This window comes from Hemisphaericaspora subhashii (genome assembly GCF_019202705.1).
Source record: "Hemisphaericaspora subhashii strain CBS 10753 chromosome Unknown scaffold90, whole genome shotgun sequence".
NCBI lineage: Eukaryota > Fungi > Ascomycota > Pichiomycetes > Serinales > Debaryomycetaceae > Hemisphaericaspora > Hemisphaericaspora subhashii.
In genome coordinates, this window is record NW_026057266.1 from 25,152 (window position 1) to 46,124 (window position 20,973).

The following is a 20,973-nucleotide window of genomic DNA, read 5'->3' on the forward strand; positions in this document are numbered from 1 at the left end:
CATCTAAATTTGAAACGGAAATTCACTGGATTCCTTTTTGCAGCAAATCCTCTGTAACATTTGAATTGTATGTATAACCACAACTTGTCTATCCTGTTAAAATAGAGGTCATTATTTTAATCTCCAAAACTATAATTAAACTGGAAAACTACTCCCAATTGAAAAGAAACTCAACATGAAAATCTTTCATATCCTTGATATTTTCCGATATTAAGCTCCTTAGAAATTTTGCAACCATTTCCCGATTTATTATTATTTATTTTGAGAAGTATAATTCTATCGGAGTCACAACATAGAGCCAGTTGCTTCATGTTGCACACAGCCTTATGTTTATGTGGTACCATTCACATCACAAATTGAAGCTTACCAAAGGGTTTATTACTTATTAAGAAGGATCCTTACCTCTGTTGAACCTCATTGCGGTATCATTCTGGGTTGGATATTCTATATTAGAAAAATATTGTTAAAAGTTGTAATCCTTCTAACTATAATTTGCCGATACCTCGCTCCTTCTTTGTGAACAAGGTCAATGCTTTAGCCTCCTATATGAATGAATGATTGCAAAAAATCATACAGTAAATGGGTATTCCTGTATATAAACCATTACTACTAAATTGAAGTTGATTGGTTCCTTTTGCTTTTTCACTATACAAACAAAAAAAAGATTTTGAAATTGCGAATGAAAAAAACCACACCAATCAAAAGTTTTTCTCATACAGACAAGTGTAAGGAGCTTAACCCTTTCTACAATAATAAATAACCAAACAATATGTCAGGAGGTCCAGTTCCAGTTTGGAAGAAATATACAACCCAATCTCGTGGTATTTGGGAAAAAATAAGACAATTACTCGTCTTAGTCCCCAATAGATCCTCTGGTAATCCTGTCGTTCATTTATTCAGAGCCACACCACCAGGAGCCAGAATTGATCAAGCTAATACCTATCAAGACCCCGTCACTATCCCCGCTGGTGACATTAAGGGAAATCAATATTACAAGAGAGATCATAGAAGAAATTATCCCCAAGTTGTTGGATTTAATCAGACTAAAGTTTCCGGATTGTTGAAATTGGGTTCATCTGCCCAACCAAGGATTTCGATTGGTGATAAAGGAACTCAAGAATTATCGGCATTTGTTGATCCAGCTAAAGAAGTTAGTTTGACAAGTACATTAACCAATATTCCAACTAGTGTGGTTAAGGGTCAAATATTGGGTAAAAAAGGTGAACCTATTGTTGCACCTTCTTTGAATAAATTTAAATGGGTGGTTTTGGATGAGCCTGTTCATGGGATGTATAATGATAATTATCCATGTCGTATTTTCACCGATAAGAAAGTTGAACCTGCTGCTTCTGCTAATTAAAAGAATTATCCACTTCCCTGCATTTTATTTATTCATTACATCCATCTTTCCGTATTTCCTTATAGGTTTTTATATATCTAGTTTTGTAAATTAGTAACGTAGTTAACGTTTTTATTATTAGTTTTTGTTTTTGTTGATAAAATATAAAAGAAATCTAATTCAATAAGTCTTATCTATATAAAGTAGGTCTAAATGTAATTTGTGGGAATATCGATGATAATCCATAAACCCCAAACCAGCAACATAAATATTCCACGATTGGATTCACCTGACATTTCAATCCAATTGATTTCAGATGTGTTTCCAATTGTTGTAATGTCTCACATGGATGTATCTGTACCCAAGTATCTTGTAAAAGATGATGTGTGTTTAATGATGTAACTGCCAGCCCTATCTTTAAGATATCCCTTGTCTCAAGTAATGATAATATTAATTTATGATCTTTGTAGAGCCTTACATTGATTATTGGGACGTTATAAAGATCATGATAGGATATTGTAAAGTCTAGTCGAATTCCTTTCACTTCAAGCGAAGTGTGGGAGTATACCTTATTACCAATTGGTAATTTCTTGACATAATTATTCTTGATCATGATGTCATTGTTTGAAGTATTCCAATGTAGGTTATCAATTAACAATTCATTGAATTGATCTATATTTTCATTGAATTGTTCATTGGTTATTCTAGATATCATCGTTACTTACAAATGGACAACCAAAGAGAGAAGAAAAATCGTGGTTCTCATTTACTGTATATGAAATTCGATATGCAATTAAAAGGTAATATATATAATTATTATACCATATATAAATCTATACATACACACAATTGAGAAAAGAACTAAACAATCGTGACTTGATGTTTGTCCACAGGCAAGCACTTAAAGTATAGACTTGTAACATATCATTGTGCAGCCTCTAAGCCTATCATCCACTCCCTTTTTCTTTGTGGCAAAAAAAAATTGGATGTTTTATTTCTCTAGCAATTCCACTTGACCAAAACCTAGCGAAGCTGTTCTTTGATTGGTTGTTTGATATTCTCAAACCCCGAACCAGGACATACTTATCGTTTTAGATGCTAAGTCTTGTAACTCAATGAATACCCCAACTTATATATGTCCTATCCGTCCCCCTCATATTAACATCAATCCATCTCTATTGATGAGATGCTCCCTTTGTCAGGTCTTCACCACCGCTTTCTTCTTCTTTATTAGGAGTAGCTTCATTCAAAAGTCCCGATTTCCCATTCAGGAATATCTGAGCATTTGTCGAACTAATTGAATTCCTCACCGATAATTCCCTCATTCTTTCTGCATTAGGATGTCTCATTGGCATACCTCCAGGCATCCCACTTCTAAATCCAGTGCCTAATTGTTTTTGCATGGCATAATCTCCACTATCGAAATATTTCTTATCTTGGAATCGAGTTGATAATATTTGTTGTCGGGTGGGTAATTTCCCATACATTTTGTAGATTTTTAATTCTTGGGGTGAGAGTTTTGATAAATCTAAATTTTGGGTATTCTTTGGTGGTGCTAATGGATCTTCGTCTCTATATGATGATGACATTGTAATTGGTTAGTAGTTCTTAGTTATGATTGATAAGTTATTAAAGAAAAATAGTTGTGATTATAGAAAAACGTTTCATGTAAAATTTTGGTCAGTGATCATCCATACTTAAATTAAAAAAAATCTTACTCTCTCTCCCAATGAAACTGACATCTTTGTACAGGGGAGGGGCGGGGGGAAGCAAAACGGAGAGAGAGACAAAAACGACAAGGGGCGAAAAGCGAACAAAGAATGACGAGACAGAGACGGGGGGTGCGCGTGCAGTCGTGCCCCAATTACAAAAAAAGAATTATAGTTGTTATCACGTGATTCTGATGAAATGATCCATTTATTTTTGAAATCTATACAGAAGTAACCGTGGATATAATATACGGTATTATATTCCATCCAAATAATATAGCAATATCTATAATATATATTAAAATATCATATAATTCTAAGGGAATTGGTATCCATTTATTTGGTAATTTGTTAATATACAATTGAAATTGCAATTCTTCATTCTCTGACAAATACATATCCCGATCATAAGTTTGTCCAAAGAATTCATAATCTATTCGGATATATAAATCAAATGAATCATCGGAAGTAGTTGGTATTAATTCATTTAAATGTAAATATTGATGTGAGATTCTAAAATCAAATGGATAAATTGCTGGCCAACATAACTTCACATTAAGTAAATCATCAGAATTGAAAATATTATCTTCATAATTATTAACTCTAACAAATAATGTTTTCTTCATTGGTGTAATTGAATTATAATCTGTTATTTTAATAACATTGGATATATGATCTTTATCAAATGTCTTAATTGTTTGAATAGGATATTCTAATATGATGTAATGGGTCTCATTTATAACCTGAGCATTTCTTTCTAATTTATCCTGATGATTCATATTTTTGGGATGAGGTATAATATCAAAATAATGAGGAATACGAATCAAATATGTTTCTGTATTAGCTAAACATAAAGCGGCTATATAAAAGATATATAACCATTGGAAATACATTACTTTTAGATCAAATAGTTGGAGGAGAATGACTGGGTGTAAATGTTATCTTGCTAAGTTTTTCTAGTCCGAGATTGATTTAGTGCGGACTCATCACTGTACTGATTTTTTTCATGGTCTCAAGATGGCTCTTGGATGCGAATAGCTGTTTGGCCATTACACCCCAAACTTAGAGTATCTTATTATCAATTGATTACGGTTCACAGGATTGTTATGATTCCTTACATCAGTTATCTATATTATAACGGTATTCTAATCTATCTATTACTAATACATTAAAGGTTCTATAACGTTCACTAAATGTAATTCCATCCATGGGAAATATAGTCTACATTCTTTCTTTAAGTCTTCAATTACTTTCTTAGAACATAACGTATCAAAAATTTCTAAATCAAGTAATTCTAAGTTATTATCATCTCGAGAAATTGATTTTGGAAACGATTCAAAATCATATAACTTCAATATCCAACCATGAAAGGTTAATTGACGAAGATTGGGATATTTTTCATGATTAATAAACCCACAAATATCTTTTCTTTGAATATAACTATAGTCAGCTGGTATAAAAAATGAATGCAGATCATCATATAAAATATTGATTGATAAAACTTCTAAACTTTGGAAATCTTCTTCTTTATCTTCATTCTTTATAAAACTATTAAATCTTTCAGAATGAATAAAAGGATTATCATTCTTGTAACTTATGTTCAATTTTGTCATATTATGATTATAATTAAATTGTGATAATTTAAATGGATATTCCCAAGTACAATTATGAAGTGAAACTTCATCAATAAGTAATACAGGATTACCAATTGATTGAATTTCCCAATTGAAATGATAATCATAAAGACATAGTTTCCTTAACATTTTAAAATTAGCAATATGTTCAATACTAAAAATTCTAGGATTTGTAATCGCTGTCAATGATTCATTTCTTATAATTTGATTAATATTTTTCGGGTTTTCTGATAAGAATTGATTTTGAGATTCAAGATGATCTTTTTCAAAATATAATGTTAATTGGGTTATATCATCATTTCCTCTATATTTTAACCAATTGGAAGAATTTCTTGAATTAATTAATATGGTTGTTAAGTGAGGATATAAATGAGTTAAATCTGAAAATACATCAATTTGCCATTCTCCATAAGAATAACAATCTATAATCCGTAATTGTCTAATGAAATATCTATATCTTTTTAAGAAAGTTCTTTTCCCATCAATTTCGTCTATCAAATTACTCCAAGTTGTTTTTACTTTTGAAAATATCATTGATGCAAAATAAGTTCGAAATTCATGATCAAGCAGGGATAAATTGATAATATCAATTGGGGTTAGTTGATTCAAAATAAGATTCAAAATATCATGGGGGATCCTGACTAAGTTCAATTCGGGATTCTTCCTCTTGAACTTGTTATTGAACTCGTTGTCTTGGTGAATAATCGTTCGTTTCATTTTGTTGGCAAAGTTAATTGCTGCAAAAAATTGGTTGGTAAGGGGGAAAAAATATTTGGGGGATTACGTGGGGGATACCAGATGCACGTACGAAATGTTAAAAAAAAAATTGATTGAATGGTTTTGATAAACAAATTCTTTTAGCCACACACACACACACACTCACACACTTACTGTACTAGATAATAGGTGCAAACCAGCAAAGGAGAAGTAACAATGAAATGGTGGGAATTATTTATAATAATATTAAGGAATATACGAAATGACTTTCAAATAAATATTCTAAGTCGATTCCCACTTTTATTAATCCTAAACCCTGATGCCTTTGAACCTCCTTTCACTAATGGATTTGATGAGTTCTTCAATGTAACTACAACTACTACTTCAATAATCCACAATCAATATTCAAATATTGTAATTATGAATTATATGATTGTTGGGTTTTCAATATTATTAGCTTGGTTAGATATAATTTATAGTATTTTAAGATTAGCAATCTCAACTATAATTGTTGGAATGTTTATGGGATCGATGTTATTTTTTTCTATATGGTTTTATGTTACTGTTTCAAGAAGATGGAAAGTTATGATATTGGTGATTCAAAATAATGAATTCTTTGGGATATGGTAGGCGTAGTGGTATCTAAAGAAGGATGAAAGAGGATTATTTATGTTGTTTTTATACGCAGAGGCGGGTCTGATGCTATCGGTTATCTTTGCTTATTTTCTCGGTCAAGATTTCGGATTACCACACACAACAACGCACTCTGCCACACATACGCACACCAACCAAAAAAACAACAACCCTAGTAGTAGTACTAATAAGTAATTGTCGTCCGACTGACGACTAGGTCAGGCAAAAAAAAAAAAGAATGCGACAAATCAAAAAAATATTATGATCCTTTAGATTAAGTTCTTTTAAAGAACAATAATGTCAACTAAACAGACCCAAGACAGTCGACAGCGATGGTTAACTATTCGCAGTCCAATCTACTTATCCATTATTGTCACAGCAACAGTTTTATTAATCCGAAAATATGATTTGATTAACTACTACTTAACACAACCAACTTCGCCAGTGCTGGGAACTGATGGAAGAATTTTTACTGATTTTGAATTCGATCCACAAGAAAGATTTAATGTTGATGAAACTTTAAAATATAGCTGGATAATAGCTATTATATTTATTATTGCAATGAGCCTTTTATTAGGTATATAGAGAGCACCCCAATGATTCCTTTTTATGTTTGTTTGTTTTTTTTGGTCTTTCACGATATGATGAGTAATGAATTGTTAGTTTGGATTATATATTAGAGGTTTTAGAGAATCTTGTTTATAGAGGTAGTTTCTCTTTTTATGTCAAATAAATATTTCTAAAAGTATGTATCTATAAAATGAATCTCTCTAAAACATTGGATCCAGTGTATCCCAAACAATAGTAACCGGACCATCATTCACTAACGCAACATCCATCATAGCTCCAAATTCCCCATCTTTAACCTTTTCTTCTCCTAATCCTTTTGCCAATTCTTCCAAAAAGGCCCCATATAATTCTACTGCATGATGTCCCTTTGCAGCCTTATGAAAATCAGGCTTAGTACCTTTCTTAATGGTTCCATATAAGGTGAATTGACTTACAGAAAGAATTTCACCTTGAATATCAATCACGGATTTTGCCCAAGGTTTTCCATACCATTTTGTGGCGGTTTCTGGAGGTTGGGATAAATCTTCAAATACTCGAAGTGATAGGATTTTTTTGGAGAGTCGGTTTACATCTTCCATTGTATCTTTTGTGGAAATTCCAACTAGGATCATTAATCCTTTACCGATTCTTGAAAGACTTGTTGTTAGTAGATGAAGTTGGTTCGATAAGATATTAAGTTAATATTGTACATACGAGGATATTACTTTTTCTTCAACGGTTACTGAAGCACTTCTTACTTTCTGGATAACGACTCTCATTGTTTTATGTATAACCTGCTATGTCCTGAAAAGGAATCGTTGGTCTTGAGATCATGTTGAAGATTGTGAAAAAAAAAAAAATATTTAGATCTTCCAAAGCCCCTAAAAATAAATTTAATGCCCCGAAAGCCACAAAAATAATTCAGTTAACAGATTAATAGAGAGAAGAGTTAAATACAGAGTTCACAATTAGATTATTAACTTATTGTTCAATATACATAAATACAAAATCAAAGACATAGCTATCTCTCATCACTCAAGATAAAATAACAAAAATATTTGAACCCAGCAAAAATTTCTCTACCAACCGGTTCAATATATTTCGGAGGCAACAAAAACCCATGACTTCCACTATCCCTCAATTTCAATTGATAAGCCCAATAAGCCCGATTATGATACATATAATCCAACGCCGACCCCGCTCCCAAATCAGGCATCATATCGGCATCTTTATCAAGACAAGCCGGTAATACATTATAATTCACCCCCAGTTGGATTCTTATCGCTTTTGATATCCCATAGGCTAATTCAATCAAATTTTCTTCATCTCGAGGTTGTTGATTACATGAATATGCATAAGGATAGAGGACTTCTTGGGAATATGAATGTAAATCGATATATCCCCATATTTTATGATTTTCATTAGTGTTATTTAAATATTCTTCCCAAATTCTTGATTCGATGGCTTCAAAGGGGACTTCGCCACTATATTCTTCTCCACAGGCCCAATCGGTTGACCGGGTCCAATGGTAGTCATAAGAATGATCAATGTCGATTCCGAAACAACGAGGGTGGGTGGTTTCTTGACGGTTTTTCCGCCAAAGTCGGTCGGTTTTCCAAGTATATTCATATCCATCCGGGTTGGCATTGGGGATGAATAAGAAATCTAATTCTTTGAAGATTTTTGATGTGGGATTTATGGAATAGAATTGTAATAATTCATAGATGGAATATAATACTGATGAGACGGAGATCCATTCCCGGGCGTGGACTCCACCGGTTATGACAATGGTTCTTCTTTCTCCATGTTCGATGTCTTTATTGGGCACGGAGAAATGGACAACGTCATAACTTCTATGTTCATAAGTTTGACCAATTTGTTCAATTTGAATTATATCGGGGAATGATGATTGGATTAATTCTAACCAAGCATCGATTGTTTCCAAAGGACGATAATCTTTAAAGAATAATTCGGAAAAGATGTTTAATTTAGTTGCTTTGATGACATCTTCCGTGGATTGATATTGATATTTCGAATTCTTTATTGATGTTGCTGGTTTCTTGTAGTCTTGTGGGAATGTTTCATAGACTTTTTGTGCTAAATCCTTAATTATAATTTCATATTCAATCGTTGGGAATTTTTCAATTAATTTAACAAGATTCTCTTCATTAATTTGTATATCAATTTGATTTAAATGATTATTCCGAGCCCATTTATTGAAATTTATCTTGGTATCATTAATCGATTCATCTTTACTCTTTATAAAAAACTCTCGTAATTCTTTGTGATTGTTATAATTCACTCTAATTACATAATCATCTTTATATTTTAATAAATCTATTGGATAATCTTCTGGATTTAATGTTGAATAATGTAAATGACCATCAGCTAAATTATGATTAAGTAATGAATCTAAATTAAATGGAAATTGTAAACCAACTACAATATTTATTATAAATATTAATGGTATAATTACTTTTGATAACGAGTACATTATGTTAGTTTAATATACATATATGTGTTTTGTGATATTCGAATCAAATCTTCATTGACTTCTCCTTCTTATTCTTGTTCTAAGGGGAATAAGTAGTGTGATCCTTTTTAAAGTTGGTTTCGATGGACCGAAAAACTTTAAAAATGAAAATAAAATGAAGACAATAAAAAAAGGAGACACTTTTTCTGGCACGTGATATAGATTATTTTTTTAATCACCATTTACACGACCTTGAAATATAAACTGTAAAGAAATTAAAACTGTAAAAAGATTACCGGGAAAAAAAAAGATTTTATTTTGACTTCTGCTAATCAATTGCGACTCATTTTAAATTTGAAAAATTAATTTTCAATCCCTCACTTGACACACACTCCTTCCTTCTTCGAAGACATTAAAGACATACTTTGAAAGGTAATAATGCAACGTAGTAGTATTCGTGTGTTACGTCAATCAGCCGCTCTTCTCAGTAGAAGAATAGCAGCTTCTAGAACTATCACTACCAGAAATCTCGTGCTAATTCCAACCGCTTCCTATTCAACCAAAACCGTGCCATTCACAGCTGACACCTATTCCCATAAAATCCACCGTGATCCAAAATATAAACAATTAGAACCCCAAGATCTCGAATTCTTCAAAGGTATCGTCACAGAACAAGGCCTTATCACCAATGAAGATGATTTATTATTCTATAATGAAGATTGGATGAGAAAATATCGCGGACAATCGAAATTAGTCATAAAACCAAAAACCGTCTCCCAAGTTTCGGCAATCTTAAAATATTGTAATGAGAATAACTTAGCCGTGGTCCCGCAAGGTGGGAATACTGGACTTGTCGGAGGTTCAAATCCGATCTTTGATGAGATTATTATATGTATGTCGTCCATGAACAAGATTAGATCATTTGATTCCGTGAGTGGGATCCTTAAACTTGATGCTGGGGTCATATTGGAAAATGCCGATCAATTCTTGGCGAAGGAGGGATATATCTTCCCATTGGATTTAGGTGCCAAGGGGTCCTGTCATGTCGGGGGGATTGTTTCATGTAATGCCGGGGGATTGAGATTGTTGAGGTATGGTTCCTTACATGGGACCGTATTGGGTTTGGAAGCGGTCATGCCTGATGGGACTATTTATAATTCCATGAATGCTTTACGTAAAGATAACACTGGGTATGATTTAAAACAATTGTTTATTGGGTCTGAAGGGACTTTGGGGATAATTACTGGTGTTTCGATATTGTGTCCTTCTAGACCCCAAGCTCAAAATGTGGCATTTTTGGCGGTATCGTCTTATGAAGCGGTCCAGAAAGTGTTTGTGGAAGCGAGGAAGGAATTATCGGAAATCTTATCGGCATTTGAATTCATGGATGGAACTTGTCAAAAATTAACTGCGCAACATTTGAAATTAGATCATCCGATTGAAAGTGGAGAATATCCATTTTATATCTTGATTGAAACCTCAGGGTCTAATAAAGAACATGATGATGAGAAATTGGAAACTTTCTTGGGTGGAGCTATGGAGAATGGATTGGTTGATGATGGGATCATTGCTCAAGATGAAACTCAACTTCAATCACTTTGGACTTGGAGAGAATCTGTTCCTGAAGCAACTGCTGCCCTTGGTGGTGTTTACAAATATGATGTTTCAATCCCATTGGCTGATCTTTATGGATTAGTTGAAGCTGCTAATGAAAGATTGGCCGAAGCTGGTATTGCTAGTTTGGAAGATGAAACTAAACCCGTGGTTGCTGCTGTTGGATATGGACATGTTGGTGATGGGAATTTGCATTTGAATGTTAGTGTACGTGAATATTCTCGTGATATTGAAAATGTTTTAGAACCATTTGTTTATGAATGGATTCAAAGTAAACATGGATCGATTTCGGCTGAACATGGTTTAGGATTCCAAAAGAAGAATTATATTGGATATTCTAAATCTGATATTGAAATTAAGATGATTAAGGAAATTAAAAATCATTATGATCCAAATGGTATCATGAACCCTTACAAGTATGTATAAGCCTCTACATATAATTATATAAACTATGCACTTTAAAAACAATCATTTAATAAGACATTACAATAAACTAATTTATCTAACCTACAAACACCTCAACTACAAGTTTTCATTTCTAATAATTGAACCTTCTTCATATAATCCAGTTAAAGTATCCTTGAAATATTGAACACAAATAGGTCTTCTAATCTTCATAGTTGGAGTAATAACCCCTCTATCAAGAGTTAAAGGTTCAAAAGAAACATCAATATTATGAATCTTTTCAAACCCTTGTAATTGACCTTGAATAGCTTGATTCATATCTTGTAATAAAATCTTCTTATGTTTTGGATTTCTAAAGAATTCAACAATATCTTCCAATTTTTCAATCTTATCATTAAATCTTTGTAAAAGATAAGTACCAATAGTAACTGGATCTAATCCAACAATACCAACTAAATAAGTTTGTAATGAATCACCATGACAAAATAATTGTTGAATGAAAGGGAATTGGGATAAATAAGCATTTTCAATTCTTTCAGGAGTAACATATTCCCCTTGGGCCAATTTAAAGAAATTCTTTACCCTATCAATGATATATAATCGATTACCATAATTAGTATTGATACGGGCTACATCACCAGTATGGAACCAACCATCTTCATCAATTGCCTTGGCGGTTTCTTCTGGGTTTTTGTAATATTCTTTAAAGATTTGTGGACCTCTTAATAATAATTCCCCACGAGGACCACCTTCATCTTCACTAGTATAATTCATTTCTGGAATATCTCTTAATCTAACTTCGGTAGTCACACTAATAGCACCACATGATCCTGGATCTTTTTCGAATTTACTGGATGTACAAATCCCAGCAAATGATTCAGTTAATCCATAACCTTGACACATCCCGATATTCAAAGAAGCTTTCAAGAATTTGATAGTTTCAGGAGAAATTGGGGCAGAACCAGTACAGACATATTCAACAGCACCCATACCGATTTTTTTTCTTAACAATCCACATACACGATCAAATACTAAATGAGAAGGATTTTCGTGATCGATTTGAGATTGTAATTCTAATTTCTTATTGATTGCTTTAGTGAATAAATCTCTTAACCAAGGTTTTGCATCATTCTTAATGGTTTGAGCTTTAATTGCAGCTTCCAATTTCGTATAAACACGAGGAACTAAAGCCAAAAAAGTTGGTTGTAAAGCCTTAACATCATCTAAAAGAGTCAAAGGAGATGGACCTTGTGGGAATCCAATTTCAGCACCAATAGCAAGACCGAATTGAATAGTGGCTCTTTCATAAATATGAGCCAATGGTAAAAATGAATAAAATCTTGGATTTTTATTAACACGATTACTAGCATACATGAAAGTAACACCACAGACTGCATTTGCGTTAGTTAAAACAACCCCCTTTGGATGAGCACCACTAGTACCTGAAGTGAAAGAAATGGTGAAGACAGTATCTGGTTTTGGTGGAATTGGTGGTAATGGATTAATAGCACCTAATCTTTCAACTTGTTTCATATCGAATAAACTAATGTTATTTTCATGAGCGAATTCTTTTAATTCTTGATCAAAAACATCTAAATCATCCATTGAGACCAAAGTAATCAAATTAATTAAATCTTGAGGGTGGTTCTTTTTCAATTCAATTAATCCTTTAATTTTGTCCTTACCACAAACAACAATTGGAGATTCAGTTAAGTTTAAGATATATTTACTTGCATTGGGGCCTAAAGTATCATATAAAGCGGTGTTGGTAATGGAATAAGCAACGGAAGTTAAATCGGTTAAAGCCCATTCTGGACGATTATGAGAAAAGATACAAAGAACAAATGATTCACCATCTTTCTTATTTGGATTATAAAATAATTTCTTATGAGCTTCAGAATTAGTTCTATAAGGATTATTTTCTAATATGAAGAAAATACCGGAACCAAAGTTATTTCTTCTAGTTTGAGTTGTCTTGTAAGTTTCCCATTCATATTCACCAAATGTACCATCTGGGTTCTTCTTTCTTTTACCAAATGAATTTTTATGACCATGATTGGGGATAGTATTTTCAAATACTTCATATAATGTATTTAAAGAAGAATATGGAGTATCGATTAATCCATCTGGACATACAGCATTTCTATAGATTGAAGAATATCCTGGGTCTTGAGAATTTGGTACTTCAACTGCATCATGAATTTTAGATGGATCAACTGGTAATTGCAGATCAATAGTTTTTAAAATATGTTGAGGTGTTTCTTTAAATAAAGGTGCCATGGTGTGTTGGTGTTAGTGATATCTAAAAGGAAACTAATAGTAGTAGTAGCAGAAAGAGAGTGAAAGTGGAAGTAAGTAAAATATATTTAATATGAAGTCAAGATGATTAATATTTATACTTGAACGGAACGGAATGAATAAATAATTTATTACCCCTCGGTCAAAAATTTCCCACTGTANTAATATGAAGTCAAGATGATTAATATTTATACTTGAACGGAACGGAATGAATAAATAATTTATTACCCCTCGGTCAAAAATTTCCCACTGTAAAAAAAATTTATTTTTATTTTTCCATTAAAATTAATAAAGTGGAAATATTATTGCGATAAGTGCAGTAATTAATTTCACAAAGTTTAACTTTCAGTAAGTGCCGGTGTTTCACCGTACACGATCTGATAGATCTTGATGATATTTGCTATGACATTCCCTTATCCTGTGATGATTTTATTATGTGAAATATTTAATAACTCTATAGTTTTAGTTCTATCTTTTTATTATCGTGATTTAAAGTTTATTTTAAAGCGTGGGGCACATTCTTTATCTCTTTTGGTTAAGAACCGAGAAAGAAAGTATGGTTTACGGAAAAATGGATAAATAAAGGATTAAGTAATTGCATCTGTAAAATATTACTAACAAGGGATAAATATGGATAAATTTCTTTACTCGGTGTCTTAGAGAGAGATAGACAGAAACCCAGTGATTTCCATTATCTCCAGTACAAACTCCATATTAATTGCTCTTAGTAATCTTTGCGATGGAAAAAAAAATTTCATATGAAAATATTTCCGTTAAATTGATTTTGTGTAACAATTGCAAATAAATTCTTTTATGTGGGGGAGGATGTGGAGGAGTATGAGGATGAGATGGGATTTCAGAAATTTTGATCTCTGTCTATCTATTAAGTGGGGCAAACCAATATACGAATCCATTATGTGTATCTTCCCCTACTTCTATTGTTTGCTATCATCTTCGATCTTCCAGTTACAAATGTACGCGGTCTTAATGTTTTGCCATCAGTTAGAAATGGCCACATATCTGACAGCACTGATTATCCTCTGATAATTCGAGATTAAGTAAGATATTCACCGTTTTGTGTAAAGACTTCCCCATCCTGTCATTTGAAGATTTTGGATAGAAATGTGCCGAATTGAAAAAACTCTAATTAATAAACAAGCATTTTATGAAATTTTGCAATTATTTCTTGTGTTTGCATTTACCCCAGAATTTGCATGTGACAATTAAAGAAACGTTTCTTATAAAACGCAAATTTGGCACTTGGGAAGCAACTCTTTCTAAAAGAATGGTAAATCAACCTGATAGATCCTAGTAATGACCCTTAGCAGCTCACGTCTATTGCTAAGTAGTGTTGGTTTGAAGGGTGGCAAAAGGGATTTTACTTTCTGAAAGAGATCACTTTATATCCGCGGTAGTGATTTGTTGTACCAATTGCAGAATTTCATTTTGCATACTATACCTGATTGAGGAAATTTATCTAACTGAAGACTGGTTTCGGCTATCTAAGATCTAATCTATAACTCTTTCCGGAAGTCCTGTGGCAATTTGAAATTTATTTACATTAAATTCTCAGCATTGGAGAGGCTAGTATGGTCTCATACGGAATAAAATTCTGGGGGGGAAAGAACTTTTCATTGAAAGTTGTTAAACCTATACCTAATAGCTGTAAGTCAATGCTGACCGGTCTTGACTTCCATTTCCTTTTGAAAAGCTGGATATTAGGTTTGTAAAAGGTTGCAGCAACTTTTGGGCAACCAAGTGCAGAGGAAAAATTGGCTGCAAAATTTTGCCTTAACTAAAACAAAAAGTTGCAACAATTTTTATTAAACCTCTCATTCGAGATAAATAAATCTCTCTATACAATGAACATTACAGCCTATAAAATGTTTTTCTTCTAAAAGAAATAAGCCTGGTAGAATGTGACGACGGTGAGAATATAGGGACGTGTTCCAATGGATTGGAGTTTTGCGTAATTCTTCGAAATCCGCAAATTCCTTTCAATTAAAAATACGAGGTCGGGAAACAAGAGGGTCTAGTAATATATGGATTTTGAAAATATTCCATTTATTTATTTGTTTTTAGTAGTTCAAATGATATTCTACGATCCCGTCATCTTCAGAAGATGGAATGGGAAAATTCAGCCTACTTGAATAAAATTCTCAATAGGCATTACTTTTTCAGTTAATACATGACCATCAGTCAACCTTTGGATCTCCTCTTTATTTACAAAGAAGCTGGGTTTGCTTGGAGAGAATTCGAACCAAATTGAAAGCGTAGTTGTATTCAGATTTTTTTTTTCTTAAAAACATATATTTTTCTCTATAAAACTATGTAAGCGAAATATATACTCCTCCTTGATTAGGTCTAGAGGGAAGACTTTCTTGTCTTTAGGTGGTCCAAAAAAACCGTTATGGGTGTACTGTGCAATTGGCTATTCCATAGCCATATGTGAGAATCAAATATTGGTTGCAATTTGTTGTCAAATTGCTGCGAAAAATTAGAATTTTTTTTTTGATTCTTAAATTTTCATTTAAGAAACTATGTCCTTTTCTAAATGCCACAGTACATGCCATTAAATCTTCTCTATTCTAAATATACCTTATACAACCCATCGAGAAGCTTTCGAAAGTTGATTTGTTCATGATTGTATATGTAAAAAAAAGAATCTAATGTTTTGACCCTTGTTACAGCTCGCGATATTCTCATTCATTCCAAGGAAAAATTCAACACACAATATTTTTCAAAACAACTATGACAACCCTGCCTCAATTGTCTTTAAAATGAAAGCATACTCTTTAGTGATGGTATCATGAAAACGATAGGCTACGGATTCCGACCAATAAAGAGGAATCAATGGCAGAATTCAAGGGACAATAAACTCCAAACCGCTCATTTAATCTGAAATATTCTCATTGGGCTGTATTCTATGGCCCATCCCAAAAATATTTAACTAACTGAAAGGTTCTTTCAGATCCAGCAAGTAATGGTTATATCCCAATTTAATCATTTCGTGGTAGCGCCAAATTACATATGATATAAAAGTGAGCATCAATAAAATTTTATATGGCAAGCGCCGTGGCGCAGTGGAAGCGCGCAGGGCTCATAACCCTGATGTCCTCGGATCGAAACCGAGCGGCGCTATTTTTTTGCAATTTTTGATATTGGTTGGGAACTTGAATGGTCAAAGAATAATATAGAAGGTTGAGAGAAGGAATATGCATTATTTTGTGGTTGATAATTGTGTCTTGTTTTTGATTGATAATTTGGATGCAAAAGTTTTTTTGGCCATAATAATCATTTTTCTCGTGTGGTGTCCTTTTTCTTTGTTGCAACATATGGTTACGAAGTCTTTCTATTGTTTTATCATCAAAGGCTTATTCAGGTCCTAAGCTATACTCAGATAGTGTTATATCTTTGAGAAAGCTGGGATAATGAATGGAATTGGTGGTAATTAACCCTATCACCACCTAGCCTAGACGTGTCATAGGTATGACTCCTTGATTATTCTATATTCCTATCACTAGACAAATTCTTTCAGTACAATACTGGTTTGGAACTTTGATAACTAGACACGTATCATGTAGTTAGTATTAAAATGTTGTGTTGCAGCAATAATATCTAAGCTTTAACGTGTAATTGAAAGTACCTGCATATATCGTTTGTCATTACAATAATTTTTTTTTCTGACGTGTCTCCATCTTCAATTTCCCTTAATTAAAAAGAATCAAATAAAAAAAAGAATCCAAAACTTTGATTTCATAAACTTAATCACTTTCTTTTCATACACAACACATACATTACACACATATCTATATACAATGGTAAGTACTTCACATCTAGACGATATCTAATTGCGACATTCCCAGAGTACTAACACCTCTTTTAGGCAGTACAAACACCAAGACAAAGAGCAGCCAATGCCAAATTTGAGAATAAGAATGTTAAACAATGGGGTAAACCAAAGAAAGAAGATAACAAATGGGAATTCCCAGTTTCTAAGACATGGTTATTTGTTTTGTTGTTCTTAGTATGTGGTGGAGCCGTTTTAGAATTAATTAGATTGATATTTTAAAGATCCTTTTAGTTGAGTTTGTTGCTAGGTTCCCGCTAGCATTAGAGAAACGTCACATTTTATTCCCACCCCAACCCTGTCACATTTCCTCCTCGAGAGAGATTGCTTAAGAATTCTAATTGATTTAGAATACATGAGTTATTCTCTACCAACGCCTGCAATTTTTAAGTTGCAAGAATGTTTGACGTCATTGTATTATAACTTTTTAAAGTGATTTTTTTCGTGTTTTATTATTCATTACGTGTCCCGTTATTTTAGGTTGATTCTTAGTATATATAAACTTGTGCACATATATATAAATATATATTAATAAAGAAAAACAAGCAGTAGTAATATCTAATCTCTCTAGTTTAATTCAACATGACCCACCCTTTGATTCTCCTGATACCTGATCAGTTAATCGTTTCTATAGCTTGTTAAAATCATCATAGTTAACTTTTTCATCTTTCTTTCTTTTGGCTAAGAAAAAATAAAATAATCAATAGAAAAAACCCCTTAAAGCCCCTTAACGGTTTATACGCAAACCCTAATCTTTACAATCATCACTTTCTTCATCTTGATCAATATATAATTTCCCAAATGAAGGAAGATCACTTTCTTTCAATTTTAATACTTCTTTAGATTTTATTGAATTATAATTGGGTTGTTCATTTTCACTGAACTTAATAATTGTTTCCGGGATTTGATTTCCAAATTCATTTCCAAACGTTTCATAATCTTGTTCCAATAATGCGAATTCTATCCGATTATTGTTGATCAAATTTAGGAATGGTGAACAAGTTTGGATTTCAGCTTGTGATAATGGAGTGACTGATTTTGAACCCGGGGGTTGTTGGAACAAATCATAATCACCATTCATTTGTATATCCTCGTCCAAGAGTGGTACACAAGATGAAGAAACTGGACAATTGGGTAATTCAAAGCGATAGAAATGTTGTCCATTTAAAGGACTTATCAATTTCAAATAATTGTTGTTATCGATAATAGCCAATTGATTTAGATTTTCTTTTCTCAAGTCACTAGGAATTGCTGCAAATTGTTTTGCTTTAAACGATGATAATATCCAAGAATCCATAAATTTCCCCGGCGCCACCGCTGTTGTTTGTTTGGTTGTCTTCTTTCTAAAACTATTAGGATGATTATTATTAAGACTACCTGATAAATAGTTTATATTATACCAATGAACAGAACCAGTTGATTTTGTAATCACGCCAAAACCAGAATTACTTCCAAATATATCACCTTCATTTTGTTTTGAATCATAATTATTTACAAACCAAAATATTTCTTCTATAATTCCTGAAGTTTTCCCTCGGATGAATTTACCTATAACTTCAATTTCAACCGGTAATCGATATAAATCCCACATATATAAAGAATCCCCTCTTGCGTTTGCATGAACCAATTGTAAGTCATAAGGCGATAGGGAGACTTGAGAAACACCTCCTGGTGGTTTGAATGTTCCCATTACTTTATCATTTCCAAGGTCGAGAATACATAATATTTGATTATTATTTGGTTTTAAATTCTTAGTACTATTTTGTAAACTAGTTGCTGTGGTTGAAGCAGTTGAATATAATAATTTCCCAATTGATTTACTAATTGAATTAATTGATGCTGGTTCGACATTTTTATTAGATGAATTGGTGTTGTTTCCCATATAGGCTTTAAATTTTGCTGATGATACTTCTGATAATTTAAACAACCCATCTAATGCGGTATTAGATAGGGATGAAAATACTTTTGCTAATAATGGTTTTGACATTGGTAATTTCATAGGTGTGAACATTGAATTCTTCAATTTTGCTGTCTCCCCATTACTACTATAATTGGAAACAATTGGATCAAAACTAGATTGAGGGATCTCTTTTCGAGTAATCGAGCTATCATTACTTGCTTTTAGATGTCTATATTCAAATTTTGTAGGAGAATAAACAAGCCAATTATCAACGATATCAAATATCGGTACCAGATCCCCGTTAACGCTAGTTCGAAGCATTAATTCATTATCGGAAACTTTTCCTTGGAATGAAGGGTTTGATATTATGGGATTACACAGTCTTTTCCAAATATTTGCGAGTTTCATACCATCATTTGCCGGTATTATTTCCTTTGTCTCCTGATTAAATTCAAAAAGTGAGAGGAATCCTTGATTATTCCCTACACAAATAAACTTTGAGCTTGATTTGATTGTGAATTCTAGTGTATCTTGGTTGAATTTATTAAGCATACATGACAGATTAGCTTTTGACACACTATTATGTATGGTGAATGAATGAGACTGCAAAAAATAATCAATTCCATCAGTACATATTATGAGTACGTGATATTCATCCTGAGATTTCTGATATAGTTTAAAGACATTGATTTCTGTTGTGATTTCTAAATTGATATTAATTTGATTTTGTAAGAATAAAGTATCTCCATCACTTGAACAATCATTACTAGGTGACGACCAATCCCAAATTTCCAATTTTCGTTCATTAGGGAATAATATAAGTAATTCTCCGGAAGGACCATTTTCAATTATAGCCTCAACATCAATTTCTGTTGTTTCTTCATCTGAGTTACTGGCGGACCCATTGGTTCCATTTGATGGGGTTGATTGATAATTTGCAACACCTGAAGTTGCCGATTTAATTTTCTTCCATGTTGCCGAAGCTGTCCCCAATCGATGTCCTCGTTTAGGATTCGTATGACTATAGATGATATGTTAGTATTAGTTTTGTGGTTTGATCCATTTTTTGGTTTTATTTATATACATACAGTTTGTTTAATCTAACAGTATCGTTAATCAGGAGTTCTGTCATTTAGAGTCTGCAATAAATGATTGTAAACTCTTTTGTAAATTGTACGTGTACTTGGATAGATATTTATTTATGTCAAGTGATGTAGTGTGTGAATCAATAAAGATTTGCTACTAGCAACAAGTGTGTAATTGTGTGTATGTGTGTAATTTAAATTGCTGTGTAGAATGTGTCAATTGTAAAGATTTTCTTATCAATTTGGCTAAACCCTCAAAACAAAAAAATAAAGATTTACGTTATCTAACCGAGATTTTATATATAAATAAATATAATTAACAAAGGGATGTTTCAATATTTGAATTGTGAAAAACTCTTTAAATAAAATATAGGAGTGGAAGTTGTAAAGGTGACAATTTTTGTGAGGTAAGTACTGTTTGGTTCTTGGAAGATTAGTAAGTACTTGTAGGAGTATTTAAATATAATGGAGGGGCAATTTAAATGATAACCGCGTGGGTCAGTACGTGATGATCAACGTTCGAGACTCACTCTTACTAAAAAAAATAATTCTACAACTGTGGAAGAAAAAAGCAAGAACAATGAAAACATGACTGCACATAGCATAGCCCATTGTTCCTTTCTTTCCATACCTAACGTAATTCTTAACCAACTTATAGAATGAATGACTTGCTATAATGATGACACATATTTTTTGTTTAAACTTTTAACCGTGTTTGTTGATGTTTTGCCTCGAGAGAAGAAGTTTGCTTGTAAACCTCGCATGAC

The 20,973-nt window shown here is 32.5% G+C and overlaps 9 protein-coding genes across 9 annotated transcripts; 2 read left to right on the top strand and 7 right to left on the bottom strand. All coding sequences in view use genetic code 12, as the record gives it.

Annotated features, from left to right (window-relative positions):
- Positions 1-769: 769 nt before the first annotated feature.
- On the top strand, positions 770-1,360 carry NUO2 (Nuo2p; the record flags this gene model as incomplete). Its single annotated transcript, XM_049405999.1, has 1 exon — positions 770-1,360. One exon carries the CDS (start codon positions 770-772, stop codon positions 1,358-1,360), a length of 591 nt encoding a protein of 196 aa, XP_049264436.1.
- Positions 1,361-1,529: 169 nt separating this feature from the next.
- J8A68_002268 (uncharacterized protein) lies at positions 1,530-2,054 on the bottom strand (the record flags this gene model as incomplete). The annotated part of the gene is made up of 1 exon (XM_049406000.1): positions 1,530-2,054. One exon carries the CDS (start codon positions 2,052-2,054, stop codon positions 1,530-1,532), a length of 525 nt encoding a protein of 174 aa, XP_049264437.1.
- A 460-nt stretch (positions 2,055-2,514) lies between these two features.
- On the bottom strand, positions 2,515-2,928 carry J8A68_002269 (phosphatase regulator; the record flags this gene model as incomplete). Its single annotated transcript, XM_049406001.1, has 1 exon — positions 2,515-2,928. The coding sequence occupies one exon, from the start codon at positions 2,926-2,928 to the stop codon at positions 2,515-2,517; it is 414 nt and encodes a 137-aa protein (XP_049264438.1).
- Positions 2,929-3,269: 341 nt separating this feature from the next.
- J8A68_002270 (uncharacterized protein) lies at positions 3,270-5,399 on the bottom strand (the record flags this gene model as incomplete). The annotated part of the gene is made up of 2 exons (XM_049406002.1): positions 3,270-3,907; positions 4,310-5,399. The coding sequence occupies 2 exons, from the start codon at positions 5,397-5,399 to the stop codon at positions 3,270-3,272; spliced, it is 1,728 nt and encodes a 575-aa protein (XP_049264439.1).
- Positions 5,400-6,802: 1,403 nt separating this feature from the next.
- On the bottom strand, positions 6,803-7,360 carry J8A68_002271 (D-aminoacyl-tRNA deacylase; the record flags this gene model as incomplete). The annotated part of the gene is made up of 2 exons (XM_049406003.1): positions 6,803-7,229; positions 7,296-7,360. The coding sequence occupies 2 exons, from the start codon at positions 7,358-7,360 to the stop codon at positions 6,803-6,805; spliced, it is 492 nt and encodes a 163-aa protein (XP_049264440.1).
- Positions 7,361-7,602: 242 nt separating this feature from the next.
- On the bottom strand, positions 7,603-9,075 carry ECM14 (putative metallocarboxypeptidase; the record flags this gene model as incomplete). The annotated part of the gene is made up of 1 exon (XM_049406004.1): positions 7,603-9,075. One exon carries the CDS (start codon positions 9,073-9,075, stop codon positions 7,603-7,605), a length of 1,473 nt encoding a protein of 490 aa, XP_049264441.1.
- A 417-nt stretch (positions 9,076-9,492) lies between these two features.
- On the top strand, positions 9,493-11,094 carry AIP2 (D-lactate dehydrogenase; the record flags this gene model as incomplete). The annotated part of the gene is made up of 1 exon (XM_049406005.1): positions 9,493-11,094. The coding sequence occupies one exon, from the start codon at positions 9,493-9,495 to the stop codon at positions 11,092-11,094; it is 1,602 nt and encodes a 533-aa protein (XP_049264442.1).
- A 96-nt stretch (positions 11,095-11,190) lies between these two features.
- FAA21 (medium-chain fatty acid-CoA ligase) lies at positions 11,191-13,353 on the bottom strand (the record flags this gene model as incomplete). Its single annotated transcript, XM_049406006.1, has 1 exon — positions 11,191-13,353. The coding sequence occupies one exon, from the start codon at positions 13,351-13,353 to the stop codon at positions 11,191-11,193; it is 2,163 nt and encodes a 720-aa protein (XP_049264443.1).
- A 4,616-nt stretch (positions 13,354-17,969) lies between these two features.
- Positions 17,970-20,253, bottom strand: J8A68_002275 (uncharacterized protein; the record flags this gene model as incomplete). Its single annotated transcript, XM_049406007.1, has 2 exons — positions 17,970-20,142; positions 20,210-20,253. The coding sequence occupies 2 exons, from the start codon at positions 20,251-20,253 to the stop codon at positions 17,970-17,972; spliced, it is 2,217 nt and encodes a 738-aa protein (XP_049264444.1).
- Between the last annotated feature and the right edge of the window lie 720 nt (positions 20,254-20,973).